Raw genomic sequence first — 13,557 nt, 5'->3', positions numbered from 1 at the left:
TAAAGAAATGCTAGTAATGGTAAAGAAATGCTAGTAATGGTGAAAACTATTCCTAGCAGAATGCTAGTAATGGTAAAGAAATGCTAGTAATGGTGAAAACCATTGCTAGCAGGTCCTCTCGGCTTAAAGAAATGCTAGTAATGGTGAAAACCATTACTAGCTGGTCCTCTCGGCTTAAAGAAATGCTAGTAATGGTGAAAACCATTCCTAGCAGGTCCTCTCGGCTTAAAGAGACTCAACGTTAAAGAAAGGCCTGGGGGCGGCGTGCTGTGCTTGGGAGCAAGGGCTCCAGAGCAGAGGGTCTCAACCAGTGGGTGCTTTTGCCCCCCCAGGGGACACTGGTTGTCAGTCACAACCAGGGGAGGGGTGTCACCAGCATCCTGTGGGTAGAGGGATACTGCGGAGGCCACATTGCACAGGACGGCCCCCCTCACCAGTAAAGAATTACCCAGCCCCAGATATGGACTGTGCAGAGTTTGAGAAACCCGGCTCTAGAAACCCATTTCCTAGACGTGGGTCCTGGCTCTCCCACGTACTTGCTGTGTGACTTGGGGGAAGTTACTTAACCTCTCTGTGATCTTTCCCCACCCACTTCCCTAACTTTTCATGAGCTGTGCAACATGAGCCAGCCTCACAGACATTACAGCAGGGTAGCTACATAACGTATTCAACCATTCAAGAGTTTACTGGAGGGCGCCTGGGTGGCTCAGTCGGTTGGGCGACTGCCTTCGGCTCAGGTCATGATCCTGGAGTCCCGGGATTGAGTCCCTGGATCGAGTCCCGCATCGGGCTCCCTGCTCAGCGGGGAGCCTGCTTCTCCCTCTGACCCTCCCCACTCTCATGTGCTCTCTCTCTGTCAAATAAATAAATAAAAAATCTTAAAAAACAAAACAAAACAAAAACAAAAAAACAACAACAAAAAAAGAGTTTACTGGATGTCTCTTATGCATCAGGAGTGAAATAAGTCACAAAAAGCATCAAGCAGGATGTGTGGCACAAAACGAATATTCAATACACAGTATCTTTTTAAAAAATACATCCTTCTGCTTTCAAAATGTGTTCACTGTAAGATTATGGAAATACAGTGTGGACATAGTTTTGGTGGGCAGGCATAGTTTTCTGCTTAGCATTCTTCTCTTTGGAGAAGTGACCCAGCCCAAATACTCTAAAGAAGATATTGAGTACTGGGCGTCTGGGTGGCGCAGTCAGTTAAGCGACCGACTCTTGATTTTTGGCTCCGGTCATGATCTTGGGGTCATGAGATCAAGCCCCGCAATGGGCTCCACACTGGGCGTGGAGCCTTCTTAAGATTCTCCCTCTCCCTCTGCCCCTCCCCCCAACCCCCACTTGTGCATGCAAGCACGCTCTTCTCCCTCGCTTTCTCTCTCTCTAAAAAAAAAAGGCTAAGTGAGCACTGTAGAGGCTCCTCTTGCCACCATGTGTGCAGAGCCAGTCTGAGAATGAAGCCAACAAGAAACAAAAAGCCAAAGACCTGGGGGTATCATCTGAGTCCCTGGATCCAGCCTTACCTGAAGCTGGTACAAGCCTTGGATTACACAGTATAAAAGCCAATAAATGCCCTTCCCTTAAGTTGGATCAAGGTAAATTTCTGTCGCTTGCAATGAAAAGGATCTGAGTAGGATCAACAGAAAATCACTGCATTTCAAAGAAGAATCCCCCATAAGCCCACAGCCCAGACACACAATCCCATAAAACACTGTTAACTTTTGAGTTGTGGTGATGTTTTTGCTTTGTTTCATTTATGTGTTTTAGGGGTGGCTGGGGTGGCTCTTGTTAAAATAAGAAAACAGGCTTTCAAGCCAGACCCCCTTGTATGTGAGCCCTAGCTCTGTTTCTTCTTGAGCTGTGTTGCTTTGGGAGGGTTACTCAACCTCTCTGATTCTTGGTTTACCCACATATACAATGGAGGTAATAATCCTAGCAGCACTCCATAGATGACAAGAGTTACTCAGACTATAGGAGATGCCTTAGTGGCTCAGTCGGTTAAGCGTCTGCCTTCAGCTCAGGTCATGATTCCAGGGTCCTGGGATTGAGCCCCACATCAGGCTCCCTGCTCAGCGGAGAGTCTGCTTCTCCCTCTACCTGTTTCTCCCTGTGCCAGTGTTCTGTCAAATAAATAAAATCTTAAAAAAAAAAAAAAAAGGAGTTACTCGGACTGTATATAACGCTCCCAAGACATGATCTGAGGAGCATACAATCACTACTTTCCTTGTTCGATGCATTCTGCAACTGCCTTCCTGAGCATAAGGGCTATTCTTGCAGCTCTGTCCAACTCTGAGCTTTTAATTACATTATACTGTTTAAAAGAGGTCTATTCTTATTTGAGACATCTAAGCTTCTGCCCTCCTTTTCTTAAACTTGCAACTGGTTGTTTTATAAGAGAAAGTAACAAAGTTACAACCGGCTTTGTGGACACGTTAAAAAAAAAAAAAACTACTCAGCTTCCTGAACCATTCATTTTTTTTTTTAAATAAATATGGTAGAGTTAAGGTGTATAATGTGACGATTTGATACGCATATACATAGCAAAATGAAGCCTACAGTCAAAGTAGTTAACATTTGCATCTTCTTGGCTACCTTTCTGTGTGTGGTGAGTGCCCCTGAAATCTGGTCTCTTAGCAAATTTCTGGTATTCAAGAAAGAATTATTAATGATAGCTATCAGGTGCGCGTTAGATCTCTAGCCTTGCTCATCCTACGTCACTATGACCACCATTCCTTCTCTATTACTCTAGCATGATGGGACTCCAAGCAAATAATGCAGGGATCAGCAGGTGACCCCCGAAAGACATGCTTCCAGAGGGTTTTTTTTAAATTGAGAAGCACAGGAATAAGGTGTCCAGATTTAAAACAAAGAAAACCAGTAAAGCGGTTCTTGTGGCTGCATCTGGATCAGTTTTGAGACACATCAAAACCAAGGTGTCTGATTAATTACCAAAGCTTGTGACACCTCTTTAAATTACAGCCAATTATTCATGGATGTTGTTAGAGTAACTTTGCTCACTCAAGGGGATAATGACTTCACTCGCTTTGACTTTTTTTTTTTAAAGATTTTATTTATTTATTTGACAGAGAAAGACACAGCGAGAGAGGGAACACAAACGGGGAGTGGGAGAGGGAGAAGCAGACTCCCTGCCGAGCAGGGAGCCCGATGCGGGACTCGATCCCGGGACTCCAGGATCATGACCTGAGCAGAAGGCAGTCGCTTAACCAACTGAGCCACCCAGGCTCCCGACTTTTTTTTTTTTTTTTTAAGATTTTATTTATTTGACACAGAGAGAGAGACAGAGAGCGCACAAGCAGGGGGAGAGGGAGAAGCAGGCTCCCCGCCAAGCAGGGAGCCCGATGCAGGACTTGATCCCAGGACCCTGAGATCATGACCTGAGCCAAAGGCAGATGCTTAACTGACTGAGCCACCCAGGCGCCCCTCGCTTTGACTTTCTTAAGTGAGAGATAAAAGGACAGCGTGAGAGCAGAACCCTCATTGATCTTTATTTAGCGAAGCCCGCAGAGAACACAACTGATATATCAATTAACTGTGGCTCTTACAGATGATTTAGTGCTTTCTTACTCCCAGAGATTTGGGGCTTCATCAAAATCTAGGAATGTTGAGTGCACACATGTAATCATCCATCCTGTGTTTGGAGAAAAAGGACTGGAAGAGGTAAAATGGTACCACCTGAAATATTGACGGCTGGTGCAGCTGGTTAAGCGTCTGACTCTTGGTTTCGGCTCAGGTCGTGATCTTGGGGTCGTCGTGAGATCGAGCCCCACGTCGGGCTCCATGCTGAGCATGGAGTCTGCTTGAGATTCTCTTTCCCCCTCTCCCTCTGCCCCTCCCACTCGTGCTCTCTCTCTCCCTAAAAATAAATAAATCTTAAAACGAGTGGAAAGAAAAGAAAATAATGATTAAAAAAACCTGAAATACTCACGGCCTCCTATGGCACCATACTAATGCACAGAATATAGACAAAAAGGAGATTGTCAAACTTTAAAATGAAAGGAAAACCCTATTCACTAGATTCCTGGGATGACAGAGGATGAGAAATCCTGCCATGGGAGGAAATGTCACGCCTACAGCCAACAGAGCTAAGAGAAAGGAGCATGGAACAGCTCTGCGAATGCAGGAGCCAAAATACACAGGAGCCCAAGAAACTGAATTTCAAGACCGAGGACATATTCAAGGGAAAAAAAGAAAACCAGATACGACGTGGTGTTTCATGAGTGACCCACCTTCTCGGACCCCGGTCCTCGGGACGAGCCCTCCAAGTCCTCGTGCACCCGATCCAGCAACCAGAGCAGGAACTCCAGGGCGTCGTGCTGGGCATTGCCTTGGAACTGAGAGCCATACTTGGAAACAGCGTTCTGGGAGGAAAGTAGAAAACCAGAGGGTCAGTTTGGCCCCGCGAACAACCAAGTTGGGACCTGTAAGCACCACTCAGCCCTGAGCGGGGCTGACAACATGGAAACAGCGTGGGCTGAGAACGTTCTGGCCTGCACCTGCTGATCTATGTCCTGTCCTTTGGAAACCCACAGGGCTGTCTCGGGTGAATATCTGGACGCTCTTGTCCCTTGATGGCGAGGGCGCTTGCTTCCCTGGCCGCCTCCATCAGTCCATCTCTGTCCCTGGCACTCAGCTCCCACCACCGGTGGAAGCATCTTGTCTTACTCTCTCCGTCGGTGACTCATTCACTCCCATGGCTTTGGTGCTCTGTTTGGGAAAGACCGCAGGGTGGCGGCACGGTGAACTGGGCTGCCCTAAACACGCATGCAGCCCCCTCCCCATGCCTCCTTCTAGTGGGTGTGAAATCACACTTCTGTGGTCAGATCACACGATGGCTGAGCCAGTCCTCCACCCCTTCTGTCCATCAGTGCCAGATACTATTGTAGGGACTGGGGTTACAACAGGGAAAACAAGGCAAACAATAGGTTCGGCGCTTACGTTCCCTCTGTGCAGCAACGTTGTCATTTTCTACGGGAAGGCATATTCCAGGTTTTGTTTTTTTTTTTTTTAAAGGTTTATTTTAAAGGGTAACATATGGACATACTTAAAGAATTCAAGACATAAAAAAAGACGATCATGAAAAGTCTTCCCTTCACCCAGCCCCCCGGCACCCAGCATTTTCTCAAGCATCTTTCCAGGGAACTTTTTTTTTTTTTTAAGATTTTATTTATTTATTTGAGACAGAGAGAATGAGAGGAGGGTCAGAGGGAGAAGCAGACTCCCTGCCGAGCAGGGAGCCCGATGCGGGACTCGATCCAGGGACTCCAGGATCATGACCTGAGCTGAAGGCAGTCGCTTAGCCAACTGAGCCACCCAGGCGCCCCAAGATCTTATTTTTAAGTAAACTCTACACCCAACCTGGGGCTTGAACATACAACCCCGAGATCAAGAGTTGCACGCTCCACCCACTGAGCCACCCAGGCGCCCCCCCCCCCTTTTTTTAAATGCATGTGCAAGCATGAACATCTGAGAGGAAGCAAATCCCCTCGTCTGCGTGTTTGCACACATGCACGTGCACACAGTATACTTGTGGTTGTTTGACCCCACCCCCAGCCCCACCCCCTTAGATGCAGCCAGGCGTCAAGCCCCACCCCGTCCTGGGAGCCGTCGGAGCTGTGGACTCACATGATCCTCATCACTACTGCCAACCGAATCAAACCAGCCTGGGCTTTTTCCTTTTTCCTTCTTTAATCCTTCCACTGGGATTTAAAGGAAATTTTAGGATATGACAAAGCACAATTCAAGACTGAATTAGCTGAAATACTGGCTGGGAGTCTTTATCCCTGTCACTCCAGTTCGGGGTTCACTGGAGGATCTAGTTTGGATTCTTCCTCCAGGCTTCTTTGTCCTTTGACCTCCAAGTAGGGCTGCCAGATCTCGCAAATAAAAATACAAGGGGCTCAGTTAAATTTGAATTTCAGATAAGCAATGACTGCATTTAGTATAAGTATGTCCCATGCAGTATTTGGGATATATTTACACTAAAAAGTTATTCGTTGTTTATTTGAAATTCAAATTTAACTGGGCGTTGTGTATTTTACCCAACGCCTAGCCACCCTCAACATCCCACTCTATCTATCCTTAGTACCAGCATTCTCTCTCTGGGGGCAGCAGCCGCCTCCAACTCAAAATCTCCAAAACCTGCTCTTCCTCTTAACATCAGTGTCCTTCTTTCAGATTCTCTCTTGAACCCACGTCAGTGAGTGCCAAGCATTCTGGAATCCCGTTCCCAATTTGTCTCTGTGGCCCCTCAGTAGAAACACATTCCCACCAGAGTCCTAATTGCGGCTGATCCACACAGGAGCCCGGCCCCGGGACTCTCCCCCCTGCCAGCCCTCAGCCTACACCGGGGCACAGCCCAGCTGGGTAACTTCATGCCTCAACTCAAACCTCCCCTGACTCACCACCTAACAATCCACCCTCCTCCCGTCTGGCCCCGTCCCCATCTTTCACCACCTTCCCACGTTGTTTGAGAGCTCCAGCTAATCCAGCCTCTCAGATGCCCCAGACCTTATTTTTCCAATTCTACAGTCTACACCTTGATGTTTTCTTCCTTCCATGTGAACCCCATTCCCCTCCGGCGAATCATGTTAATCCCTTGAGACAGACGATCTTCATTTTAGCCTGGCTGGGAAGCCATACAACCCTTCCAGAAAGAATGTGAGAATTCCAAGATAGACAGACAGACAGACAGACAGACAGGATAGGGCCTTGAAAATGTCCTTCTATAGAAACAGAGTTAATTCTGCTTTGGGGGATTTGGCATAAGGAAATGAGAGCTATGAGCAAAGATAACTGCTAAGTACTGAAGTCTCCTGGGGAAAACTTACAGCACACTCAGCTGGCCTTAAAAATTATGCTTGAGAAATAATGAGAACAAAATCAATGATCCTATCATTTTCTTTTAAAGTGCAAAAATACCTACTTGAGCTATGGATATATATATATCCGTAGCTAGAAAAGCCCAGAAATACATGGCAAAATATTAACAAATGGTTATTGAAGGATGGGGACCGTAAGTGATGACTGTTGTTGTTTTTTTTGTACCCTGCAAAATTTTTTTACAGTGAATTTTGTTCTTTGGTTTTTTTTCTGATTAGAATGGTCTCTGGCAGGTATCTGTACAGAGTTTGGGCTTTTTCAAAATAACCTGACCTATTGATTCCTAACAGAAGACACTCACATAGAAAGTCTATGAAAATGTGACCGGAGCTGTATTAAAGCGAAATCCTCCCTTGGAAGAGATGGATGGAAATATCTAGTCCTTCTACCCTGCAACCTGACACAGCTCTATCTGCGTGTGCACATGCGTTTCTCTCAACACTCAATTTTTAACACATCTCTTACAAAATTATTCCTAATTATTTCCTATTTCCAGGGGTTTTCGTGAATGAAATCTAATTTTCATACATTCTAAATGGTGATTGCTTTTGATTTTCTGTCTTGACTCTGACCTGGTTAGTGACCGCCGTAATGCTACAATAGGGATTTCTAGACCCATCTAGCAATTTCCTTTCTGTTCAATCTCTTTTGTCCCATTTCCATTTCGTGTCTTACTGTTTCATCCAGAACTTCCAAAATATAAGAGCGATCATCCTTGCTTGTAAAAGGCAATGCGTCTAGTGTATCACGTGAAGCATACTGTATGTCTAAAATTGTATGTCTGAAAGTGATGCTTAAGTACATAAGCTAAGATAAACTCCAGATGGCTGAAATCCTTAATATAGCCATGGGAAAACTAGAAATACATAACACAGAACCTTTATCAAAAGGTATGATGTAAATAAATCTACAACTTCCAGGATTGGGGATAGGAAGGAGAGTTTGCGGAAAATATCTGTGGCAAGGATGAGGGTTGAGGAACTCACAGAAACAAGTAAAAAGAGCGTTGAGAGCAGGCAGAATGGACAGTTGACATGGACAGGAAAATCCAGGCGCAGTCTCACCAGTAAAGAAGCATAAAAAACCTGTGCCTCACTCTTAATCAAAGAAATAAAAATAAAAGTGAGATGCTATTTCTTTGTGTTCAGTGAGTTGAAACATTACACTCGCTAAAGATCAGCCTTTAACCGTTCCCAACACTGGAAAAAATGATCACCGTGTGACCCAGGATAGAGATGTTATCTGATGCTAAATACACCAATCATATTGCAATATAAATGTATCAAATCAATTCGTTGTATACCTTAAACTTACACAATGTTGCATGTCAGGGGTAGCTTGATTTTTTTTTTTTTTAAAGATTTTATTTATTTATTTGAGAGAGAGAGAATGAGAGACAGAGAGCATAAGAGGGAGGAGGGTCAGAGGGAGAAGCAGACTCCCCGCCGAGCAGGGAGCCCGATGCGGGACTCGATCCCGGGACTCCAGGATCATGACCTGAACCGAAGGCAGTCGCTTAACCGACTGAGCCACCCAGGCGCCCCTAGCTTGATTTTTTTATTTTATTTTATTTTATTTTTTATTTTTTAAGATTTTATTTATTTATTTGACAGAGAGAGAGAGCGAGCGAGAGCAGGAACACAAGCAGGGGGAGTGGGAGAGGGAGAAGCAGGCCCCCCGCGGAGCAGGGAGCCTGATGTGGGGCTCGATCCCAGGACCCTGGGACCATGACCTGAGCTGAAGGCAGATGCTTAACGACTGAGCCACCCAGGCGCCCCCAGCTTGATTTTTTTAAATGGGTGCACTGCACGGGACATAAGTTATACCTCAACGATGATGATTTAAAAAGAAAAAAACACATAAAAATAAAACAGTCCCATTGTTGCTTTGACCACGTTAAGTTCACGTCAAGGGATCAATAAGGAAATGGTCAGAGCGGAGGACAATGATTTAAGCAAAGGGATCTTCAATAGTGTGATAACTAGAAACTTGTACAGTAAATGCCTCTGCAGGGACTGGTTCATTGAGGGAAATATTATGCAATCATTTAAAATTAAGTTTTACAGAATGCTGTAATGGCCAGGAGAGAGCCTTATGACAATATTTACGTGAAAAATGCAGGATACAACACTGGAATTTCCAACGTGTAGACGCTCTGAAACGCAGCAATGCTTCCGAAGGTTGTCTCTGGAGGATGGAGTTCCAAATCACTTTTTGCACTTTTAGCACCTTCTGAGTTTTTATACTATGCACGTATTTAATGACATCATTAGAGAAGCAAAGTGTCATAGATAATACTGTGGGCAGGATTTGTTTCGATGTATTTATTCATGTGCTATTCAAACAGAGTGGTCCTACTGTCTATAGGCTGAGTGCCTGGGAGGTCAGGAAAGAGGACACTGCAAAGCCAGCCCATTTGCATGGCTGGGGTTGGGGTAACTCACTCCAGCATGCTGGGCCCTTCTCCATTCCCCCCTTCCTCGGTCTGAAGCTACCAATCCCTCCTCAAGACCCAACTCCTTGGGCGCCTGGGTGGCTCAGTCGGTTAAGCGACTGCCTTCGGCTCGGGTCATGATCCTGGAGTCCCGGGATCGAGTCCCGCATCAGGCTCCCCGCTCAGCAGGGAGTCTGCTTCTCCCTCTGACCCTCCCCCCTCTCATGTGCTCTCTCTCTCAAATAAATAAATAAATAAATAAATAAAGACCCAATTCCTTGACAAAACCTGTGGCTTGTCCCCAAACAATTCTCCAGTCCCTCTGCCCAGGCACAGAGGCTCCCATTAATTAATTAATTATTTAAAAGATTTTATTTATTTGATAGAGAGGAAGCGAGCATGAGGTGGGGGGTGGGAGCAGTAGAAGCAGACTCCCCACTGATCAGGGAACCCCATGAGGGGCTGGATCCCAGGAGCCCAGGATCATGACCTGAGCCAAAGGCAGAGGCTTAACCGACTGAGCAACCCCAGAGCCCCTTCCGTTATTTTATTTAATCTGCATTTATGCTGCCCCGCCCACAGAAGGCCCCCCCAGCTCCACCTGCCCTGGTGATTGGCGATCCTGGCGATCAGTGAACGGCAGGAAATGCGCATACCCACCCTCCCCTGTCCTTACTTGACCTCTCCTGAAGGTTGCTTCTCCTGGGACACCCCCTCCCACCTTCCCCGCATCCATCACCTGCTCCTGCCGGAACTGCTGTGAATGCCTTGTATTTTGATTTTCCAGCACTTCTCACCAGCTCCGATCACGTGCCTGTGTGATCATTTCATTAACACCCACCTCTCCCGCTGGACAGGGAACTCCTAGAAAGCGGCCCCAGGAGGTTTTGCACTCAGGGCTTCTCATGCGTTCCTTGTTCCTGGGAGAGCTTTGGGACGCTCCAGAAATATTTGTTGGGCGAAGGGATGTTTCGTCATCTATAAAATAAGAGGAGCCCACCTAGATTTGCATCAGCAGGGTTTATTGAAAGCCCAGATGCTGGCCTCCTCTGCTCCATCCAAGCTCTTTTTGGCTACCCAGAAAGTCCCAGGAAACCTCGGATGACATCACCCTCGTTAACAATTAACAACCTGACTATCCTCCAGTCCCCCGGGGCTCCCAGGGAGCGTCCAGGTCTTGGGGATTCGAGAGCAGGGGTGAGACAGGAAATCCTAGTGAGTCACTGAGAGCGGTTACTAATTTGCAAGATTTTTTTCAAGCTACTCCAGTCTCTCCCACTGGGGCAGGGCTTGCGTGAGAATGCACCTGGCAAGAGGAAAGGTCTGCAAAACATTACCTCCCTCCCTCCCTCCCTCCCTCCCCCTGGTCTCTGTAGGTGAGCAGGCTGAATGGTAGGAATGACAAAAGCTTCCCAGGGGTCAGGCACTGTTGTAAGCGCTGTGCAGAGAACTCAATGAATCCTCCCAATGATCTGATAATAAGGTAGGTACCGCTGCCATCCCATTTCACAGAGGAGGAAAGTTGAGGCACAGTGGGATTTGGTAACTTGCTCGAGGTCACGGAGTTCCAGGGACCTTGCTCTTAACCACTACACCCTACAGTGGTCCCCCACATCCTAAGTTTTCTGTGGTTTCAGGTACTCGCGGTCAAACCTGACTTAGGTCAGAAGATCAACTGTGTGTCAACGCCTACATCCCTCGCCTCTCCTGGCCTCATCACCTAGGCATTTTATCACCTCGCATCCTTGCCAGAAGGATCAGTACAGCATATAATATTTGCAGAGAGAGACACCACATTCCCACAGCTTTTATTACAGTATATTGTTATAACTGTTCTTTTTTTATGGTCAGTTACCGCTGTGCATCTCCTCCAGTACCTGACTTATAAAGTAAGCTTTTCCGTAGGTATGTACGTGTGTGTAGAAAGAAACATAGCTATTAGGTAGGGCTTGGTATTTATCTATGGTTTCAGGCACCCACTGGGGGTCTTGGGATGTATCCCCCAAGCATAAGAGGGAACTACCGTACTGCCTCATTAATGAGAAGGCGGATGCTGCCAAAAGGAAATATTAACGACACCCGGTCGACCCACTAACTCCTGCAGAACGGTGCTTTAGTAGCGGAAGCGGGAGAGAGGAAAGGGGAGGCTGACACCCTGTGGGTCACATGGCAAGGACTGCTCTTTCGGGCTGAAACTCAAGAGCGGTGATGCCTGTGGAATGAACACTGACAGGTTCCCCTCCCCCAAGAACAACCCCTAGTCTATGGGGAGCTTCAGCTCTCCGCCCAGAGCTGTGGTTTTGTAGCAGGAAGCAAGTCATGCGCATCAATTATCGGGAACTCTGTAATCCAGCTGGGATCCCAAACACACCGCTTAACCCCGGGGGATGTGACATACATAACTTCCAGCGCTTCGTGACCCTACAGCGCAGGGTAAGTAGACGGTGATCCTGGGGCCAGTGAATGCAACCCCAAACCAAGGCATGGTGGGCGATTTAACGTGCACTAAAGAAAAGGATGCCAATTCCAACAGAGCACACCCACTGCCCCCCTCCCCGGGGCACTCAGCACAGTATCCGGCGCACGGGATCTCAGCTTCCACTGGGTTCAAGAATAAAACCCAAACTCCTTACCACTGCCTCTAAGACCTTGCAGGATCTGACCAACCTCATCCACGCCCCCAGGCCACTAGTTCTCTTTTCGCGCCCCCAGGCCTGTGGCCCCGGCGCTCTCTGTTCCCTCTCCCCGGGCACTCCTGGCGCCGTGACCCGGCTGCGTGCTTCTCATTCAGATCTCAACGCCAGCGTCCCCCTCCTCCTTCCTCCGAGGCCCTGGCCTTGGGGGTCAGGCCTCCCACACCACACGCCTGCAGACTGGAAAGTGCCCGTGGCGCTAGAAAGACCCAAAGGCCTTCCGTACTTCAACCCAAGTTTGTTGAATGCAAAAATGCCGAATCCCTCAAATCGACTCCCCCGCCACCACCCCCCCACCCCCCAAAAAAAACACCTGGGAGAAATTCAGAGAAGACGTTTGCAAGCGATAGCGCAGAACATCACCTCGAAACAAAGGCGTGGGGCGAACGGCGGCGCGAGGTGCCATCTGAAGGCCCCCAGAAGACCCTTTGCGGATGCGGCGCGCGCTTCGGCCCCGCGGCCCCGGCGCGAGGAGGGCGCGCTGCCTACCTTGAACTCGGCGGAAAGTTGGGGCGTGTACTCGCGCGTCCAGAGCGCGCGCACTAGCGCCGCCAGGTGCTCGGTGACCTCGGCGCGGCCCGGCGCCGCCCGGTAGCGCCCCAGCGCCAGGAACTCGGCCAGCAGGTCGGTGTTGCTGAGACACTGCACCACGGCGTTCATGAAACAGGTGTTGCCGTGGTTCTTCAAGCCCTGCGCGCCCGGGGGCCGCGCGCCGTCGCCGGCGGGGGGCTGGGGCTGGGCGCCAGGCGGGCGCTCCTCCCCGGGGCTCCCGCGCGCGGCCGGGGCGGGCCCCGGCGCGCAGGCGAAGCCCCCCTCTCCGTCCCCGTCGCCATCGCGGGGTCCCGGCTGGGGCTGGGGCCGCGGCCGGGGCGGCGAGGCCCCCGCGCGGGAGCGGCTGCCCAGCGCCAGCAGGAAGCGGCTGAACAGGCGACGCAGGGAGCGGCGGCGGCGGCGGCGGGGCCGGGGCGCGGGCGGCCCCTCTCCCGCCGCGGCCCCCGCGCCCGGGTCCATGGCTCCCGGCCCGCGCGCCCTCGGGCCGCGAGGCGGGCGCCCCGCTAACCGGCCCTGACGGCCCCGGAAAGGCGGCGGGCGCCGGCTACCTGCGGGCCAGGTGTGCCGGGACCGGGCGGAGGCGGAGCCAGGGGCGGAGCCGCCCCGCCCCGCGCGGGAATCCGGCCGCAGGGCCCGCCCAGGGCAGCGCCGCCGCCCCCCGCCCGCCGGCCCCGCTGCGCCGCCCGCGAGCGGAGGCGCGGGACTCGGCGGCTCTGGGTCCCCACCCTTCCTGACCTCTTACACACCGACGCCCCGAATTTCACTCCCACTCCCGCCAGCCTGCAAGCTGTCGAACAGTGGAGGGGTGGTACATTGGAAAGCGCCTGGTGGGTTGCCCAGCCCCGGCTGGACTCAGTTTCTGGAAATCCCGTGCAGGTGAATATGCAGAACAGGGAGAGGAGGACTCTCCAAAGGGCCGCCTCTTGGCGCAGCGAGAGACGCGCACCGGCAGCTGGGGCCGGCTGGGGGAGT

The 13,557-nt window shown here is 49.8% G+C and overlaps 1 protein-coding gene across 2 annotated transcripts in view; it reads right to left on the bottom strand.

Annotated features, from left to right (window-relative positions):
- Positions 1-13,044, bottom strand: part of USP43 (ubiquitin specific peptidase 43) — a 53,107-nt gene extending 40,063 nt beyond the window's left edge. For both annotated transcript variants that reach the window (XM_034989823.1, XM_034989824.1), the window contains exons 1-2: positions 12,523-13,044; positions 4,254-4,385 (exon numbers count right to left, since the gene is read on the bottom strand). In XM_034989823.1, the coding sequence (XP_034845714.1) occupies positions 4,254-4,385; positions 12,523-13,044 (654 nt within the window). The remainder of the gene's footprint in view (positions 1-4,253; positions 4,386-12,522) is intronic.
- Between the last annotated feature and the right edge of the window lie 513 nt (positions 13,045-13,557).

The sequence above is a fragment of the Mirounga leonina genome, unplaced genomic scaffold (assembly GCF_011800145.1).
Source record: "Mirounga leonina isolate KUSES-001 unplaced genomic scaffold, KU_Mleo_1.0 Mir_488, whole genome shotgun sequence".
Lineage (NCBI taxonomy): Eukaryota > Metazoa > Chordata > Mammalia > Carnivora > Phocidae > Mirounga > Mirounga leonina.
Note: the sequence above shows the minus strand (reverse complement) of the source record. Positions and strands in the feature narration are given on the sequence as shown.